The sequence below is a fragment of the Erythrolamprus reginae genome, chromosome 1, assembly GCF_031021105.1.
Source record: "Erythrolamprus reginae isolate rEryReg1 chromosome 1, rEryReg1.hap1, whole genome shotgun sequence".
Lineage (NCBI taxonomy): Eukaryota > Metazoa > Chordata > Lepidosauria > Squamata > Dipsadidae > Erythrolamprus > Erythrolamprus reginae.
Genome location: NC_091950.1, coordinates 131,705,989 through 131,723,626, shown reverse-complemented (window position 1 = coordinate 131,723,626; position 17,638 = coordinate 131,705,989). Strand labels below are relative to the sequence as shown.

General features: G+C 41.2%; 1 protein-coding gene across 1 annotated transcript in view; it reads left to right on the top strand.

Moving 5' to 3' along the window:
* LOC139174659 (mucin-5AC-like) overlaps nt 1–17,638 on the top strand; it is a 95,664-nt gene that overhangs the window by 53,791 nt on the left and 24,235 nt on the right. The window contains exons 31-34 of the mRNA XM_070765157.1: nt 183–10,985; nt 13,599–13,810; nt 16,392–16,563; nt 16,717–16,967. Of these exons, the coding sequence (XP_070621258.1) occupies nt 183–10,985; nt 13,599–13,810; nt 16,392–16,563; nt 16,717–16,967 (11,438 nt within the window). The remainder of the gene's footprint in view (nt 1–182; nt 10,986–13,598; nt 13,811–16,391; nt 16,564–16,716; nt 16,968–17,638) is intronic.

The following is a 17,638-nucleotide window of genomic DNA, read 5'->3' as shown; positions in this document are numbered from 1 at the left end:
GAGGGATTCCCCCCCCCCCCCCCCAAAGCCACTGACAGGAAAAAGGAGAAAACTGAGATGCATGATATTAGATATTGGAGACACAGTTGTTTCAGAGAATCATTTGCATGCTCACAATTATTAGAAAATATTCATTGGAATCAGATGAAACATATTAATTTATCCTTCTAATATCTTTGCAGTGCCCATGACTACATCCGTCTGTGTTCAGGAAGTGTGTCATTGGTCAGCGTGGTATGATGGGATGCATCCTGGCTCGGGAAACAATGATGGAGATTTTGAAACGTTTGACAATCTAAGGGCCAAAGGCTACCAAGTCTGTAAAACTCCAAAAGCTGTTGAATGTAGAGCAGAGAAATTTCCCAATACTCCATTAACTACACTGGGCCAGAAGGTAGAATGCAGCAGAACAGTTGGATTAATTTGTAATAATACGGACCAGCATCCAGAAACCTGCCACAATTATCAAATCAGAATTCTGTGCTGTAGCTTTGTACCATGTGGTTATTATAGCACAGCTCCCATCCCTGAAACTACCACAGTCACTCCAGTTCAAACAACTGCAGTACAAACTACTAGTTTGACAAGTACCACTTCTTTCACAAGTACAACTAAGGGAGCCACTAGCATCTTAACAACCACTCCAGAAACCACATTGTTCTCTACTAGCACTACAGTCCCATCTACCATGGAAGCTGGATCTTCAACAACAGAAATGGTGAGAAAAACAACTTGTACGCCAGTCTGCAAATGGACAGAGTGGTATGATGTACATTTTCCTACACTGGATAATGATGGAGATTTTGAAACATATGACATTATCAGAGCTACAGGAAAAGATATCTGTAAAAACCCAGAACTTATAGAATGCAGAGCTGAGAAATTTCCTAATAAAACTATTAATGAAATTGGCCAAAAGGTCCAGTGCAATGTATCCTTTGGATTTGTTTGCAGAAATGAAGATCAGTTGGGAATGCTGCAAATATGTTTTAACTATCAAATTAAAGTCTATTGTTGCAACAATGAATGCTTGACCACTCCTACACAAACTTCAACCAAGGTCACAACACCTCAAACAACTTCTACAATCATTACTACAACTTCAGGAACAACAAAACCAAATATAACAACACCGCAACTTACATCTACCTCATTTCCAAAGACAACTACAATTACATTACCTCCTGCCACTATTAAATATACAACCACGCTTCCTATAATTTCTACTACAAAATCTTCAATGACAACTACTACTATGCAATCAAGTTCCACTGCAGCTCCTCTAACTACAACAATTCTTCCAACACAAAGAACATCTGAACAAACCAGAGTAACCACCACAATACCTCTTCCAACAACAACACAGACAAAAATACCTACAACAATTTTTACAACAGGTATACCTTGCACTGAAGAAAAATGTGAATGGTCCCAATGGTATGATGTAAGTTATCCAGGCAATGGAAGTGATGATGGAGATTTTGAAACATTTACAAATATAAGAGACAAAGGACATGAAGTTTGTAAGGAACCAAAAAATGTTGAATGTCAAGCAATAAAGTATCCAAATGCATCACTTGAGGAACTAAATCAAAATATTACATGTAACACAAAAGTAGGACTCATATGTTATAATAAAGACCAAATAACAGAAATTTGCCACAATTACAAGATCAGATTTCAATGTTGCAAAATTATAATTGTACCATGCCAAACAACACCAATCTCCAAAATAACTACTATATCGCTGAAAACAACAAAAATGCCTACATCTATATTAACAACAACACAACAAGTTACAACTAAGACAACAGAAAGAACAATTTTTACACAATACCACACAACAAGGTTGCCATCTACAGCACCTCAGATTGTTGAAACAACATCCTTTCCAACAACTACCTCTTTTAGCACAACCCATTCAGTTTCAACCATAATGCCGATTAGAACAACAACACATGAAGTTATAACCACAACTGGACCATCCACCTCAACAGTGAAAACCACCCCCAGCAGTACCACCAAAGAAACAACTCCCACCATCACAACGACAGTTATCTCCCCCACATCTCCCATAGTAACTACAACTGCCTTGCCCACTACTACCCAATTCCCCACAACAACAACAATCCACTCTACGACCACTCCACCAACGACAACCTGTGCACCTGTCACGTGCCAATGGTCACAATGGTTTGATGTTGACTTTCCCACTTCTGGACCTGAAGGAGGAGACCTTGAAACTTACACCAATATCAGGGCCGCGGGAGGCAAAATCTGTGAAAAGCCTATAAATATACAATGTCAAGCCGATAGTTATCCAGACCAAAGCATTGAACAAGTTGGTCAAGTTGTTCAGTGTAATGTCACTTTTGGTCTCACATGCTACAATAAAAACCAAACTGGAAAATTCAATCAATGCTTAAACTTTAAGATAAGTGTGCTTTGTTGCGAAGAAAACCCTGAATGCAAAACAACAACCATACCACCCATCACCACTTCTAGCTCAACCCTCCCAGTTTCAACCACAAGACCTTTTGGAACAACGACACAGGAAGTGATAACCACAACTGGACCACCCAGCTCCACAGTGAAAACAACGCCCAGCAGTTCCACCAAAGAAACAACTCCCACCATCACAACGACAGCTATCACTCCCACTACTCCCATAGTAACTACAACTGCTTTGCCTACCACTACCCAGTTGCTCTCAACAACAACAATCCCCTCTACGACCACTCCACCAACGACAACCTGTGCACCTGTCACGTGCCAATGGTCACAATGGTTTGATGTTGACTTTCCCACTTCTGGACCTGAAGGAGGAGACCTTGAAACTTACACCAATATCAGAGCCGCAGGAGGCAAAATCTGTGAAAAGCCTATAAATATACAATGTGAAGCTGAAAGTCTTCCAGACCTAACAATTGAACAAGTTGGTCAAGTCGTTCAGTGTGATGTCACTTTTGGTCTCACATGCTACAATAAAAACCAAACTGGAAAATTCAATCAATGCTTAAACTTTAAGATAAGTGTGCTTTGTTGCGAAGAAAACCCTGAGTGCAAAACAACAACCATACCACCCATCACCACTTCTAGCTCAACCCTCCCAGTTTCAACCACAAGACCTTTTGGAACAACGACACAGGAAGTGATAACCACAACTGGACCACCCAGCTCCACAGTGAAAACCACGCCCAGCAGTTCCACCAAAGAAACAACTCCCACCATCACAACGACAGTTATCTCTCCCACTACTCCCAGAATAACTACAACTGCTTTGCCTACCACTACCCAGTTGCTCTCAACAACAACAATCCCCTCTACGACCACTCCACCAACGACGACCTGTGCGCCTGTCACGTGCCAATGGTCACAATGGTTTGATGTTGACTTTCCCACTTCTGGACCTGAAGGAGGAGACCTTGAAACTTACACCAATATCAGAGCCGCAGGAGGCAAAATCTGTGAAAAGCCTATAAATATACAATGTCAAGCCGATAGTTATCCAGACCAAAGCATTGAACAAGTTGGTCAAGTTGTTCAGTGTAATGTCACTTTTGGCCTCACATGCTACAATAAAAACCAAACTGGAAAATTCAATCAATGCTTAAACTTTAAGATAAGTGTGCTTTGTTGCGAAGAAAACCCTGAGTGCAAAACAACAACCATACCACCCATCACCACTTCTAGCTCAACCCTCCCAGTTTCAACCACAAGACCTTTTGGAACAACGACACAGGAAGTGATAACCACAACTGGACCACCCAGCTCCACAGTGAAAACCACCCCCAGCAGTTCCACCAAAGAAACAACTCCCACCATCACAACGGCAGTTATCTCTCCCACTACTCCCAGAATAACTACAACTGCTTTGCCTACCACTACCCAGTTGCTCTCAACAACAACAATCCCCTCTACGACCACTCCACCAACGACGACCTGTGCGCCTGTCACGTGCCAATGGTCACAATGGTTTGATGTTGACTTTCCCACTTCTGGACCTGAAGGAGGAGACCTTGAAACTTACACCAATATCAGAGCCGCAGGAGGCAAAATCTGTGAAAAGCCTATAAATATACAATGTCAAGCCGATAGTTATCCAGACCAAAGCATTGAACAAGTTGGTCAAGTTGTTCAGTGTAATGTCACTTTTGGCCTCACATGCTACAATAAAAACCAAACTGGAAAATTCAATCAATGCTTAAACTTTAAGATAAGTGTGCTTTGTTGCGAAGAAAACCCTGAGTGCAAAACAACAACCATACCACCCATCACCACTTCTAGCTCAACCCTCCCAGTTTCAACCACAAGACCTTTTGGAACAACGACACAGGAAGTGATAACCACAACTGGACCACCCAGCTCCACAGTGAAAACCACCCCCAGCAGTTCCACCAAAGAAACAACTCCCACCATCACAACGACAGTTATCTCTCCCACTACTCCCAGAATAACTACAACTGCTTTGCCTACCACTACCCAGTTGCTCTCAACAACAACAATCCCCTCTACGACCACTCCACCAACGACGACCTGTGCGCCTGTCACGTGCCAATGGTCACAATGGTTTGATGTTGACTTTCCCACTTCTGGACCTGAAGGAGGAGACCTTGAAACTTACACCAATATCAGAGCCGCAGGAGGCAAAATCTGTGAAAAGCCTATAAATATACAATGTCAAGCCGATAGTTATCCAGACCAAAGCATTGAACAAGTTGGTCAAGTTGTTCAGTGTAATGTCACTTTTGGCCTCACATGCTACAATAAAAACCAAACTGGAAAATTCAATCAATGCTTAAACTTTAAGATAAGTGTGCTTTGTTGCGAAGAAAACCCTGAGTGCAAAACAACAACCATACCACCCATCACCACTTCTAGCTCAACCCTCCCAGTTTCAACCACAAGACCTTTTGGAACAACGACACAGGAAGTGATAACCACAACTGGACCACCCAGCTCCACAGTGAAAACCACCCCCAGCAGTTCCACCAAAGAAACAACTCCCACCATCACAACGACAGTTATCTCTCCCACTACTCCCAGAATAACTACAACTGCTTTGCCTACCACTACCCAGTTGCTCTCAACAACAACAATCCCCTCTACGACCACTCCACCAACGACGACCTGTGCGCCTGTCACGTGCCAATGGTCACAATGGTTTGATGTTGACTTTCCCACTTCTGGACCTGAAGGAGGAGACCTTGAAACTTACACCAATATCAGAGCCGCAGGAGGCAAAATCTGTGAAAAGCCTATAAATATACAATGTCAAGCCGATAGTTATCCAGACCAAAGCATTGAACAAGTTGGTCAAGTTGTTCAGTGTAATGTCACTTTTGGCCTCACATGCTACAATAAAAACCAAACTGGAAAATTCAATCAATGCTTAAACTTTAAGATAAGTGTGCTTTGTTGCGAAGAAAACCCTGAGTGCAAAACAACAACCATACCACCCATCACCACTTCTAGCTCAACCCTCCCAGTTTCAACCACAAGACCTTTTGGAACAACGACACAGGAAGTGATAACCACAACTGGACCACCCAGCTCCACAGTGAAAACCACCCCCAGCAGTTCCACCAAAGAAACAACTCCCACCATCACAACGACAGTTATCTCTCCCACTACTCCCAGAATAACTACAACTGCTTTGCCTACCACTACCCAGTTGCTCTCAACAACAACAATCCCCTCTACGACCACTCCACCAACGACGACCTGTGCGCCTGTCACGTGCCAATGGTCACAATGGTTTGATGTTGACTTTCCCACTTCTGGACCTGAAGGAGGAGACCTTGAAACTTACACCAATATCAGAGCCGCAGGAGGCAAAATCTGTGAAAAGCCTATAAATATACAATGTCAAGCCGATAGTTATCCAGACCAAAGCATTGAACAAGTTGGTCAAGTTGTTCAGTGTAATGTCACTTTTGGCCTCACATGCTACAATAAAAACCAAACTGGAAAATTCAATCAATGCTTAAACTTTAAGATAAGTGTGCTTTGTTGCGAAGAAAACCCTGAATGCAAAACAACAACCATACCACCCATCACCACTTCTAGCTCAACCCTCCCAGTTTCAACCACAAGACCTTTTGGAACAACGACACAGGAAGTGATAACCACAACTGGACCACCCAGCTCCACAGTGAAAACCACCCCCAGCAGTTCCACCAAAGAAACAACTCCCACCATCACAACGACAGTTATCTCTCCCACTACTCCCAGAATAACTACAACTGCTTTGCCTACCACTACCCAGTTGCTCTCAACAACAACAATCCCCTCTACGACCACTCCACCAACGACGACCTGTGCGCCTGTCACGTGCCAATGGTCACAATGGTTTGATGTTGACTTTCCCACTTCTGGACCTGAAGGAGGAGACCTTGAAACTTACACCAATATCAGAGCCGCAGGAGGCAAAATCTGTGAAAAGCCTATAAATATACAATGTCAAGCCGATAGTTATCCAGACCAAAGCATTGAACAAGTTGGTCAAGTTGTTCAGTGTAATGTCACTTTTGGCCTCACATGCTACAATAAAAACCAAACTGGAAAATTCAATCAATGCTTAAACTTTAAGATAAGTGTGCTTTGTTGCGAAGAAAACCCTGAGTGCAAAACAACAACCATACCACCCATCACCACTTCTAGCTCAACCCTCCCAGTTTCAACCACAAGACCTTTTGGAACAACGACACAGGAAGTGATAACCACAACTGGACCACCCAGCTCCACAGTGAAAACCACCCCCAGCAGTTCCACCAAAGAAACAACTCCCACCATCACAACGACAGTTATCTCTCTCACTACTCCCAGAATAACTACAACTGCTTTGCCTACCACTACCCAGTTGCTCTCAACAACAACAATCCCCTCTACGACCACTCCACCAACGACGACCTGTGCGCCTGTCACGTGCCAATGGTCACAATGGTTTGATGTTGACTTTCCCACTTCTGGACCTGAAGGAGGAGACCTTGAAACTTACACCAATATCAGAGCCGCAGGAGGCAAAATCTGTGAAAAGCCTATAAATATACAATGTCAAGCCGATAGTTATCCAGACCAAAGCATTGAACAAGTTGGTCAAGTTGTTCAGTGTAATGTCACTTTTGGCCTCACATGCTACAATAAAAACCAAACTGGAAAATTCAATCAATGCTTAAACTTTAAGATAAGTGTGCTTTGTTGCGAAGAAAACCCTGAATGCAAAACAACAACCATACCACCCATCACCACTTCTAGCTCAACCCTCCCAGTTTCAACCACAAGACCTTTTGGAACAACGACACAGGAAGTGATAACCACAACTGGACCACCCAGCTCCACAGTGAAAACCACCCCTAGCAGTTCCACCAAAGAAACAACTCCCACCATCACAACGACAGTTATCTCTCCCACTACTCCCAGAATAACTACAACTGCTTTGCCTACCACTACCCAGTTGCTCTCAACAACAACAATCCCCTCTACGACCACTCCACCAACGACGACCTGTGCGCCTGTCACGTGCCAATGGTCACAATGGTTTGATGTTGACTTTCCCACTTCTGGACCTGAAGGAGGAGACCTTGAAACTTACACCAATATCAGAGCCGCAGGAGGCAAAATCTGTGAAAAGCCTATAAATATACAATGTCAAGCCGATAGTTATCCAGACCAAAGCATTGAACAAGTTGGTCAAGTTGTTCAGTGTAATGTCACTTTTGGCCTCACATGCTACAATAAAAACCAAACTGGAAAATTCAATCAATGCTTAAACTTTAAGATAAGTGTGCTTTGTTGCGAAGAAAACCCTGAGTGCAAAACAACAACCATACCACCCATCACCACTTCTAGCTCAACCCTCCCAGTTTCAACCACAAGACCTTTTGGAACAACGACACAGGAGGTGATAACCACAACTGGACCACCCAGCTCCACAGTGAAAACCACCCCCAGCAGTTCCACCAAAGAAACAACTCCCACCATCACAACGACAGTTATCTCTCCCACTACTCCCAGAATAACTACAACTGCTTTGCCTACCACTACCCAGTTGCTCTCAACAACAACAATCCCCTCTACGACCACTCCACCAACGACGACCTGTGCGCCTGTCACGTGCCAATGGTCACAATGGTTTGATGTTGACTTTCCCACTTCTGGACCTGAAGGAGGAGACCTTGAAACTTACACCAATATCAGAGCCGCAGGAGGCAAAATCTGTGAAAAGCCTATAAATATACAATGTCAAGCCGATAGTTATCCAGACCAAAGCATTGAACAAGTTGGTCAAGTTGTTCAGTGTAATGTCACTTTTGGCCTCACATGCTACAATAAAAACCAAACTGGAAAATTCAATCAATGCTTAAACTTTAAGATAAGTGTGCTTTGTTGCGAAGAAAACCCTGAGTGCAAAACAACAACCATACCACCCATCACCACTTCTAGCTCAACCCTCCCAGTTTCAACCACAAGACCTTTTGGAACAACGACACAGGAAGTGATAACCACAACTGGACCACCCAGCTCCACAGTGAAAACCACCCCCAGCAGTTCCACCAAAGAAACAACTCCCACCATCACAACGACAGTTATCTCTCCCACTACTCCCAGAATAACTACAACTGCTTTGCCTACCACTACCCAGTTGCTCTCAACAACAACAATCCCCTCTACGACCACTCCACCAACGACTACCTGTGCGCCTGTCACATGCCAATGGTCACAATGGTTTGATGTTGACTTTCCCACTTCTGGACCTGAAGGAGGAGACCTTGAAACTTACACCAATATCAGAGCCGCAGGAGGCAAAATCTGTGAAAAGCCTATAAATATACAATGTCAAGCCGATAGTTATCCAGACCAAAGCATTGAACAAGTTGGTCAAGTTGTTCAGTGTAATGTCACTTTTGGTCTCACATGCTACAATAAAAACCAAACTGGAAAATTCAATCAATGCTTAAACTTTAAGATAAGTGTGCTTTGTTGCGAAGAAAACCCTGAATGCAAAACAACAACCATACCACCCATCACCACTTCTAGCTCAACCCTCCCAGTTTCAACCACAAGACCTTTTGGAACAACGACACAGGAAGTGATAACCACAACTGGACCACCCAGCTCCACAGTGAAAACCACCCCCAGCAGTTCCACCAAAGAAACAACTCCCACCATCACAACGACAGTTATCTCTCCCACTACTCCCATAGTAACTAAAACTGCTTTGCCTACCACTACCCAGTTATTCTCAACAACAACAATCCCCTCTACGACCACTCCACCAACGACGACCTGTGCGCCTGTCACGTGCCAATGGTCACAATGGTTTGATGTTGACTTTCCCACTTCTGGACCTGAAGGAGGAGACCTTGAAACTTACACTAATATCAGAGCCGCAGGAGGCAAAATCTGTGAAAAGCCTATAAATATACAATGTCAAGCCGATAGTTATCCAGACCAAAGCATTGAACAAGTTGGTCAAGTTGTTCAGTGTAATGTCACTTTTGGCCTCACATGCTACAATAAAAACCAAACTGGAAAATTCAATCAATGCTTAAACTTTAAGATAAGTGTGCTTTGTTGCGAAGAAAACCCTGAATGCAAAATAACAACCATACCACCCATCACCACTTCTAGCTCAACCCTCCCAGTTTCAACCACAAGACCTTTTGGAACAACGACACAGGAAGTGATAACCACAACTGGACCACCCAGCTCCACAGTGAAAACCACCCCCAGCAGTTCCACCAAAGAAACAACTCCCACCATCACAACGACAGTTATCTCTCCCACTACTCCCAGAATAACTACAACTGCTTTGCCTACCACTACCCAGTTGCTCTCAACAACAATCCCCTCTACGACCACTCCACCAATGACAACCTGTACGCCTGTCACGTGCCAATGGTCACAATGGTTTGATGTTGACTTTCCCACTTCTGGACCTGAAGGAGGAGACCTTGAAACTTACACCAATATCCGAGCCGCGGGAGGCAAAATCTGTGAAAAGCCTATAAATATACAATGTGAAGCTGAAAATCTTCCAGACCTAACCATTGAACAAGTTGGTCAAGTCGTTCAGTGTAATGTCACTTTTGGCCTCACATGCTACAATAAAAACCAAACTGGAAAATTCAATCAATGCTTAAATTATAGGATAAGTGTGCTTTGTTGTGAAGAAAACCCTGAATGCAAAACAACAACCATACCACCCATCACCACTTCTAGCTCAACCCTCCCAGTTTCAACCACAAGACCTTTTGGAACAACGACACAGGAAGTGATAACCACAACTGGACCACCCAGCTCAACAGTGAAAACCACCCCCAGCAGTTCCACCAAAGAAACAACTCCCACCATCACAACGACAGTTATCTCTCCCACTACTCCCAGAAAAACTACAACTGCTTTGCCTACCACTACCCAGTTGCTCTCAACAACAACAATCCCCTCTACGACCACTCCACCAACGACAACCTGTGCGCCTGTCACGTGCCAATGGTCACAATGGTTTGATGTTGACTTTCCCACTTCTGGACCTGAAGGAGGAGACCTTGAAACTTACACCAATATCAGAGCCGCGGGAGGCAAAATCTGTGAAAAGCCTATAAATATACAATGTGAAGCTGAAAGTCATCCAGACCAAAGCATTGAACAAGTTGGTCAAGTTGTTCAGTGTAATGTCACTTTTGGCCTCACATGCTACAATAAAAACCAAACTGGAAAATTCAATCAATGCTTAAATTATAGGATAAGTGTGCTTTGTTGTGAAGAAAACCCTGAATGCAAAACAACAACCATACCACCCATCACCACTTCTAACTCAACCCTCCCAGTTTCAACCACAAGACCTTTTGGAACAACAACACAGGAAATGATAAGCACAACCATACTTCAATCCACCTCAAGTATTACATCTTCAACCCCCACCATAGGAAGCAGCACAAGTCATTGCTTTTGCCAAATTGGGGAACAAATCTATATGCCTGGTAAGTGTTTATTTCAATAATTGTTAAAAATCTGCTGATTTTTGAATTTTGTGTACTTTTTTGCTCATTTGATTTTATAGCCACCCTTCTTGGGCTACAGGTCTAGGTGATTTACAATTCAAAAATGTTATTATATTAAAACCCTGCTGTTCTGTTCGGGTCGTATGTGACCCGAAACCAAATTTGAGTCCCCTGTAAAACATTTTCTGTGCATATCTGAAACTTGAAATTTCATGACTGTTCATCATTTCAGGGGTTCTCTCTATGAGAATTTTTTTTGGGGATTGGGGGGCTTAGTTTTTGCTGGGCAAAAAAAGTCACAAATCTTCTGTTCGGGTCACATACGACCGGGACCGAAAACTCTTCATTTGAAGTGCTTATGTTTGGTCAATTTGAAAACTTTTTTCACTTGGAAAGTAGTCTGAACATTTCTGCACACAATGATATGAAAATTGAAATGAAAAAAGTAAATCTTATTGGTTTATTTTGCGGATATAATGCATGCCCCCCCGTTTTTGTGAATTTTTTTCAATTTATGGATAGTTTTGCTCGCAAAATCCATTCTATTTTACTAAAGTTGGGGTGGGATTGGTAGCTTGAACATTTCTGAATATAAGAAAAATATAAAGGAACTGAAAAAAATGATTCTTATTGGTTTTTTAAAATCAGAAATAAGGCCTCCCCCCCTCGGCTGCTCGCAACCATTTTCACTTTTTATTTTTTTATGCTCCAAATCCGAAATATTCTTTAAAATCTTAGGCATTCATTTACTCAATTTAACAATGCTGATCATCAAAAAATATTTTTGGGGTGGTGGCTAATTGTTTTCTGGGCAAAAAAAAATCATCACTTCGAGTCTGTTTCTGTTCGTATGTGACCGGACCAAAAAGAATTTTTTTATGTACTTGAATTTGATCTTTTTGAAAACTTTTTCAACTGGAAAACTAGTTTGAACATTTATGAACATAATGATATGAAAATTGAACTGGAAAAATTGAGACTTATATTTTTATTTTGATCAAAAAGCCCCTCCCCCCATCCTTTCTGAATTTCATGTCAATTTCTATTTTTTAAGGCTACAAATCCCTAAGGAATTTTCCCCCAAAAGGTTTGATATACTAAATTGAACATTTCTGAATATAAGAAAAATATAAATGAGCTGGAAAAAATGGTTCTTATTGGTTTATTTTTGCCACAAAAGGGCCACCCCCCTCGGCCATGCTGTGTGCCATTATTTTTTTATACATATTTTATATACATATTTGGCTAGAAATATTTGGAATATCCTTTTGAAAATCAACCACATTGTAGCCAGAGAACTAATTTTATGAAACAAATCCATTTTACTAAAAAAAAGTATGTAAGTTTGAAATTAACAGCATAATTTTTATATAAATTGAAATAATTGAACACGGGGGGAGGCATACATTTATGTGCAAAATAAACCAATATGCATCAATTTTTCCAGTTCAATTTTCATATCATTATGTTCAGAAATGGTCAAGCTACCAATCCCACACCAACTTTAGTAAAATAGAATGGATTTTGCAAGCAAAACTATCCATAAATTGAAAAAAATTCACAAAAACGGGGGGGGCATGCATTATATCCGCAAAATAAACCAATAAGATTTACTTTTTTCATTTCAATTTTCATATCATTGTGTGCAGAAATGTTCAGACTACTTTCCAAGTGAAAAAAGTTTTCAAATTGACCAAACATAAGCACTTCAAATGAAGAGTTTTTGGTCCGGGTCGTATGTGACCCGAACTGAAGATTTGCGACTTTTTTCGAACAGAACAGCAGGGTTAAAAATACTAAGAGTAATTGTATGAAGTAATAACAGCATCCGTATTAAATACATACAGTAACAATTAAATCAGCATCTAGCAATCCCATAACTCCATGAGGGGTGGAGTCTGGGCATTTTAAAGGAACTAGCCAAATGGTTTAATGGACAGATCCCCTTTCTGTGACCAATGTGGAGTTTTGTTCAGCAGATATATTCTCATTGTGCCCAGAGAGAGAAATATCAGCCTTCACCTAGGATTGAACTCACAACCTTATTATTGTGAGGCAAGAGCTCAACCACTAGGCTCCCTCATCATTCGCATAGTAATAATTAAGTGTCCTGTTATTAATACAGAGAGGAACAAGGAACCTGGGACTTTGACACATTTAGCTCCCATGTAATAGAAGAAAGGCAGGTTTTTAGAGTCTTGCAAAAGGTAACAGAGCTGTGCCCATTTCAATATCTGGAGGGAGGATGTCCCACACAGCAGTGTTTCCCAACCTTGGCAACTTGGAGATATCTGGACTTCAACTCCCAGAATTCTCCAGCCAGCATTAGCTGGCTGGGGAATTCTGGGAGTTGAAGTCCAAATATCTTCAAGTCGCCAAGTTTGGGAAACCATTCCATACAGAACAGCAGGAAAAAGTTCATTTTTCGGGCCTTCACCAGCCAATACTCTGCTGACAGGATCTGCAGTGTACCCATTCTGTATTTCTTCATTTTGATTCACGTGGCAGACTTTTCTCTATCCTTTTGTTTGTTAATGTATGCACTTACTTTCTCAAACCCTACTGAAATATTGTTGTTCCTCACCTCCCCAGGTGAAATTATTTATAGGCAAACTGACAGCGATGGCTGCCTTTACTTTGCCATTTGTGGTAGCACATGTTCCGTTGAAAGACACAAAGGGCCATGTGTATCAACTACACTCAAACCCACCTCAACTCCCACAATCGTCTCCACTACTCCTACTACCAGTACTGCTAGTACTACTTTACCACCAGGCTGTCCTGATGCTGTTCCACCCAGGGAGGTTAGTGCTTTTTATTTATTTTATTTTATTTGTAATCTTTGATAATAATGTTTTCAGTGTTTTCCAGAGAAATGTTGGATGTTTTTGGCCAGGGCAGGAAAAGTCAACCTTTCTCTATTCCAAATGTGATTATGTCGCACATGGCATTAATCCGATTTGGAATCCCATAATCCTTCTTTTCCTTCATACATCTCCAGCCCTCAGTCTCACAGTGCTATAAAGGCAAGGCATTATGAGGAATTATGTGAAACAAGCATGAACCAATTCAAATTACCATTTCTGAACAGAAAGCAAATAATACCTCAATTTTTTAAAAGTTGCTATTACCTGGAAGAGTGTCTGTTTGTTTAGCACATGTTAGAACCACCTATCTCCCTCACAGTAAGATACTTTCTTTCTTTCTTTCTTTCTTTCTTTCTTGATTTCATTTCATTTCATTTCATTTTTTTATGCCACCCTTCTCCTTAGACTCAGGGCGGCTTACAACATGTTAGCAATAGCACTTTTTAACAGAGCCAGCCTATTGCCCCCACAATCCAGGTCCTCATTTTACCCACCTCAGAAGGATGGAAGGCTGAGTCAACCTTGAGCTGGTGATGAGATTTGAACCACTGACTCTAAAGAATCTCTATAGCAAAATGTATTTTATTCAAATATTTATTCCTTGCAAAATATCTTTCACAAAATTTAAATGCAGAAAAGTTAATAGTCAGATAAAGTATACATTCCAATTGCTGTTCAGATACATAAAGTCTTCTGCCATATGTCGCTTTTGATCTCTAATAAGCTTGTCCTATCTTTTAGACATCTTATTGGGTTTGGTTTCCATAGCCTTGACTATCTGAATTCACTCAAATATCATATTTGAACTGAAGTGCCAAAATTGGACACAGTACCAAATGGACAGCAACACCATTGGCAGATGTCAGGGCACAGTGGACAGCACAATAACTTTCATTGGTCTAGGACTGCTAGTTGTTTTCTACTATATTACAACAAAAAGCAAATAGCATGGCTCTCTGAAACAACTACCCAGGGGCGAATACTTGCTCTAAAGGACTTGAAGGTCACCCTGATTTTATATGCAATGCCTTATTCTGAGGGGGGAAAGCTGGCTTTTTCCTGGATGAAATGCATTATCTAGATCCATTTCAATCAGGCTTCAGGTCCTGCTACAGCATAGAAACTGATTTGGTCACACTGATGGATGATCTTTGGTGAGCCTGGGATAGAGGTCAGTCTTCTACCTTGGTGTTTCTTGACCTCAGTGGCTTTCAACACCATTATCCATGATATCCTTCTGCAGCGACTAGGGGAATTGGAGTGGGACGCATATTTTTAAGGCGGTTTTCCTCCTACTTCTCTAGTCAGTTGCAGTTGGTGTTGGTGGGAGGACACAGGTTGACCCCTATGCCCCTCCTTTGCAGGATACTGCAGGATTCGTTTCTCTCTCCTCTTCAATTTAACATCTACATGAAACCACTGGGTGAGATCACGGGGTGAGGTACCAGCAATATGCTGATGATACCCAGCTATACATCTCAACCCCATGTCAGTTCAGTGAAGCAGTGGTTGCGATGTGCCAATGCCTGGAGGCTGTGAGGGTCTGGATGGGAGTTAACAGACTCAACCCTGACAAGACAGAATGTTTGTGGGTACTGCCCCCGAAAGACTATACTGACTGTCCATCCTTGGTTATGGGAGGGAAATTTAAGTGTCCCAGAACATAGCCATGTGAGCTATTATGGGTGGGTGGATGGATGGATGGATGGATGGATGGATGGATGGATAGATAGATAGATAGATAGATAGATAGATAGATAGATAGATAGATAGATAGATAGATAGATAAAAATAGTATTTATTATTTCATTAAAACAAATCCTGGCACTAGCATACTATACATACTAGAATGTATGCTTACTTGGGGGAAAGAGATCTCCAGGACTGACCTTAGTTAGAACATTGTCAAAGTAGGGTAGATGAATATCATCTGAGATTTTTAATCTATTCTCCTCTTGTCTATCCTTCGTTTTGGTATGGGATCATCTTAAAACCAGGTTTGTCCTCCTTTGGCATTTACTTCATGTTTATCAACCTGATCAGGAAATAGGAGTCTTTTAAAAGATCTGGGTTTTGGATGTTGAGGCAAAAATTCAGAATTCCAAACATTTCCCTTAAGAACAGAAAGGTTATGTAGCTCAGAGAATTACAAATAATGCTTTGAACTGATGCAGATTTGTAGTTTAATGGGAAGTAGGATATTATAAATAAACCTATTACATCATGTCAAGTTATAATTATCTGATAGTTACGTAAGCAAATGTCATCACGTGGGCAAATGTTTTTCCAAGAAGCGTCTCCTTTCAAACAAGCTTGTTTAAAAACAGGAAAGGAAGCATTGTGGCATCAATTTTTTTCTGAATTAAGTTATAAAATATAGGCACTGAAAGTCAAATCTTAGAGCCAAAATGTTCTCTTCCCTCATTTCTCATGAAACATAATTTAATGTATGAAATATATGAATACACACAGCAAATTTGTTGCGTCAAATTATAAACTTTTTTTTTTCTATTCTCAGGAGGGTGAGACATGGATAGAAATTTGCACCAAAGCAACTTGTTTAGGAAACAACAATATTTTGATAAGTAAAGTGGAGTGTCCACCAGTACAGAATATAGTTTGTGAAAACGGCTACCCACCGGTAAAGATTCTGTCAAAGGATGGATGTTGTTATCACTATGAATGTGAATGTAAGTTCAAATTTTATTTCTGAATGGTTTTATGGTAATAATGAAGTTTGATCAGCATTTGATAATATATGAGTTATTTTGTTGATATTAATCTCGAGGTACAATATTTTTTTAAGGTCCTAATTGTTACCTGTTTTTTTCTTTATTTATCAGGTGTTTGTAGTGGCTGGGGTGATCCTCACTATATCACATTTGATGGTGTCTACTACACTTTCTTGGACAATTGCACTTATGTATTGGTGCAGCAAATTATACCAAAATATAATAACTTTAAAGTCCTTCTTGATAATTACCACTGTGACACAAAAGGTCAACTTTCCTGTCTCCAGTCTATTATTGTTCACTACAAATCTTCAGTCATCGTGTTAACTCATGAACGCTTTAACGGGATAGAAGTTAACAAGGTAAAATTTGAAAGTGACATCCAGTGCCATTCACATCAGGGGTGGGTTCCAATTTTTACTACCACTGTAGGTGTGGCTTATTTTGTGGGAGTGGCTACATGATCATGGGGTGGTGGGCGTGGCTTGAAGGTCATGAACTGGGTAGAAGTGGCGTTGCGGCCATGAGACGAGGTGGGGATTGCTGGGTGGGCATGTGACTGGGTGGGCATGGCCAATTTGATGTCACTCATGTCAAGGTTAGGGTTAGGGTGCCTGGCCTCTCCTCGCCTCAAAGGCCTCAACAAGATACAATTTCCCTATCTATTTACTACTAGTGAATATCCAAAATATACTATTTAATCCTCTCTATATATGTCATATGTGTATCTACATATTACACACAGGCACAGAAAAATTGCATTATCTACTATATAGACTATATGTGTATGCATGCACACACACACACACACACACACACACACACACACAGAGAGAGAGAGAGAGAGAGAGAGAGAGAGCTCTTCTAAAACTACACATTCAACCTCACTTACTACATTTGGAAAAACATACCCAGAGGTCACTTTCTGCCACACACTTAACCATAACTTTTGTTCACTAGAACATTATAAATGTCTTCATATGTTTTCCCTAACTTGCACATCACTGTTAGAGCCAGGAAATGAATGTCATGG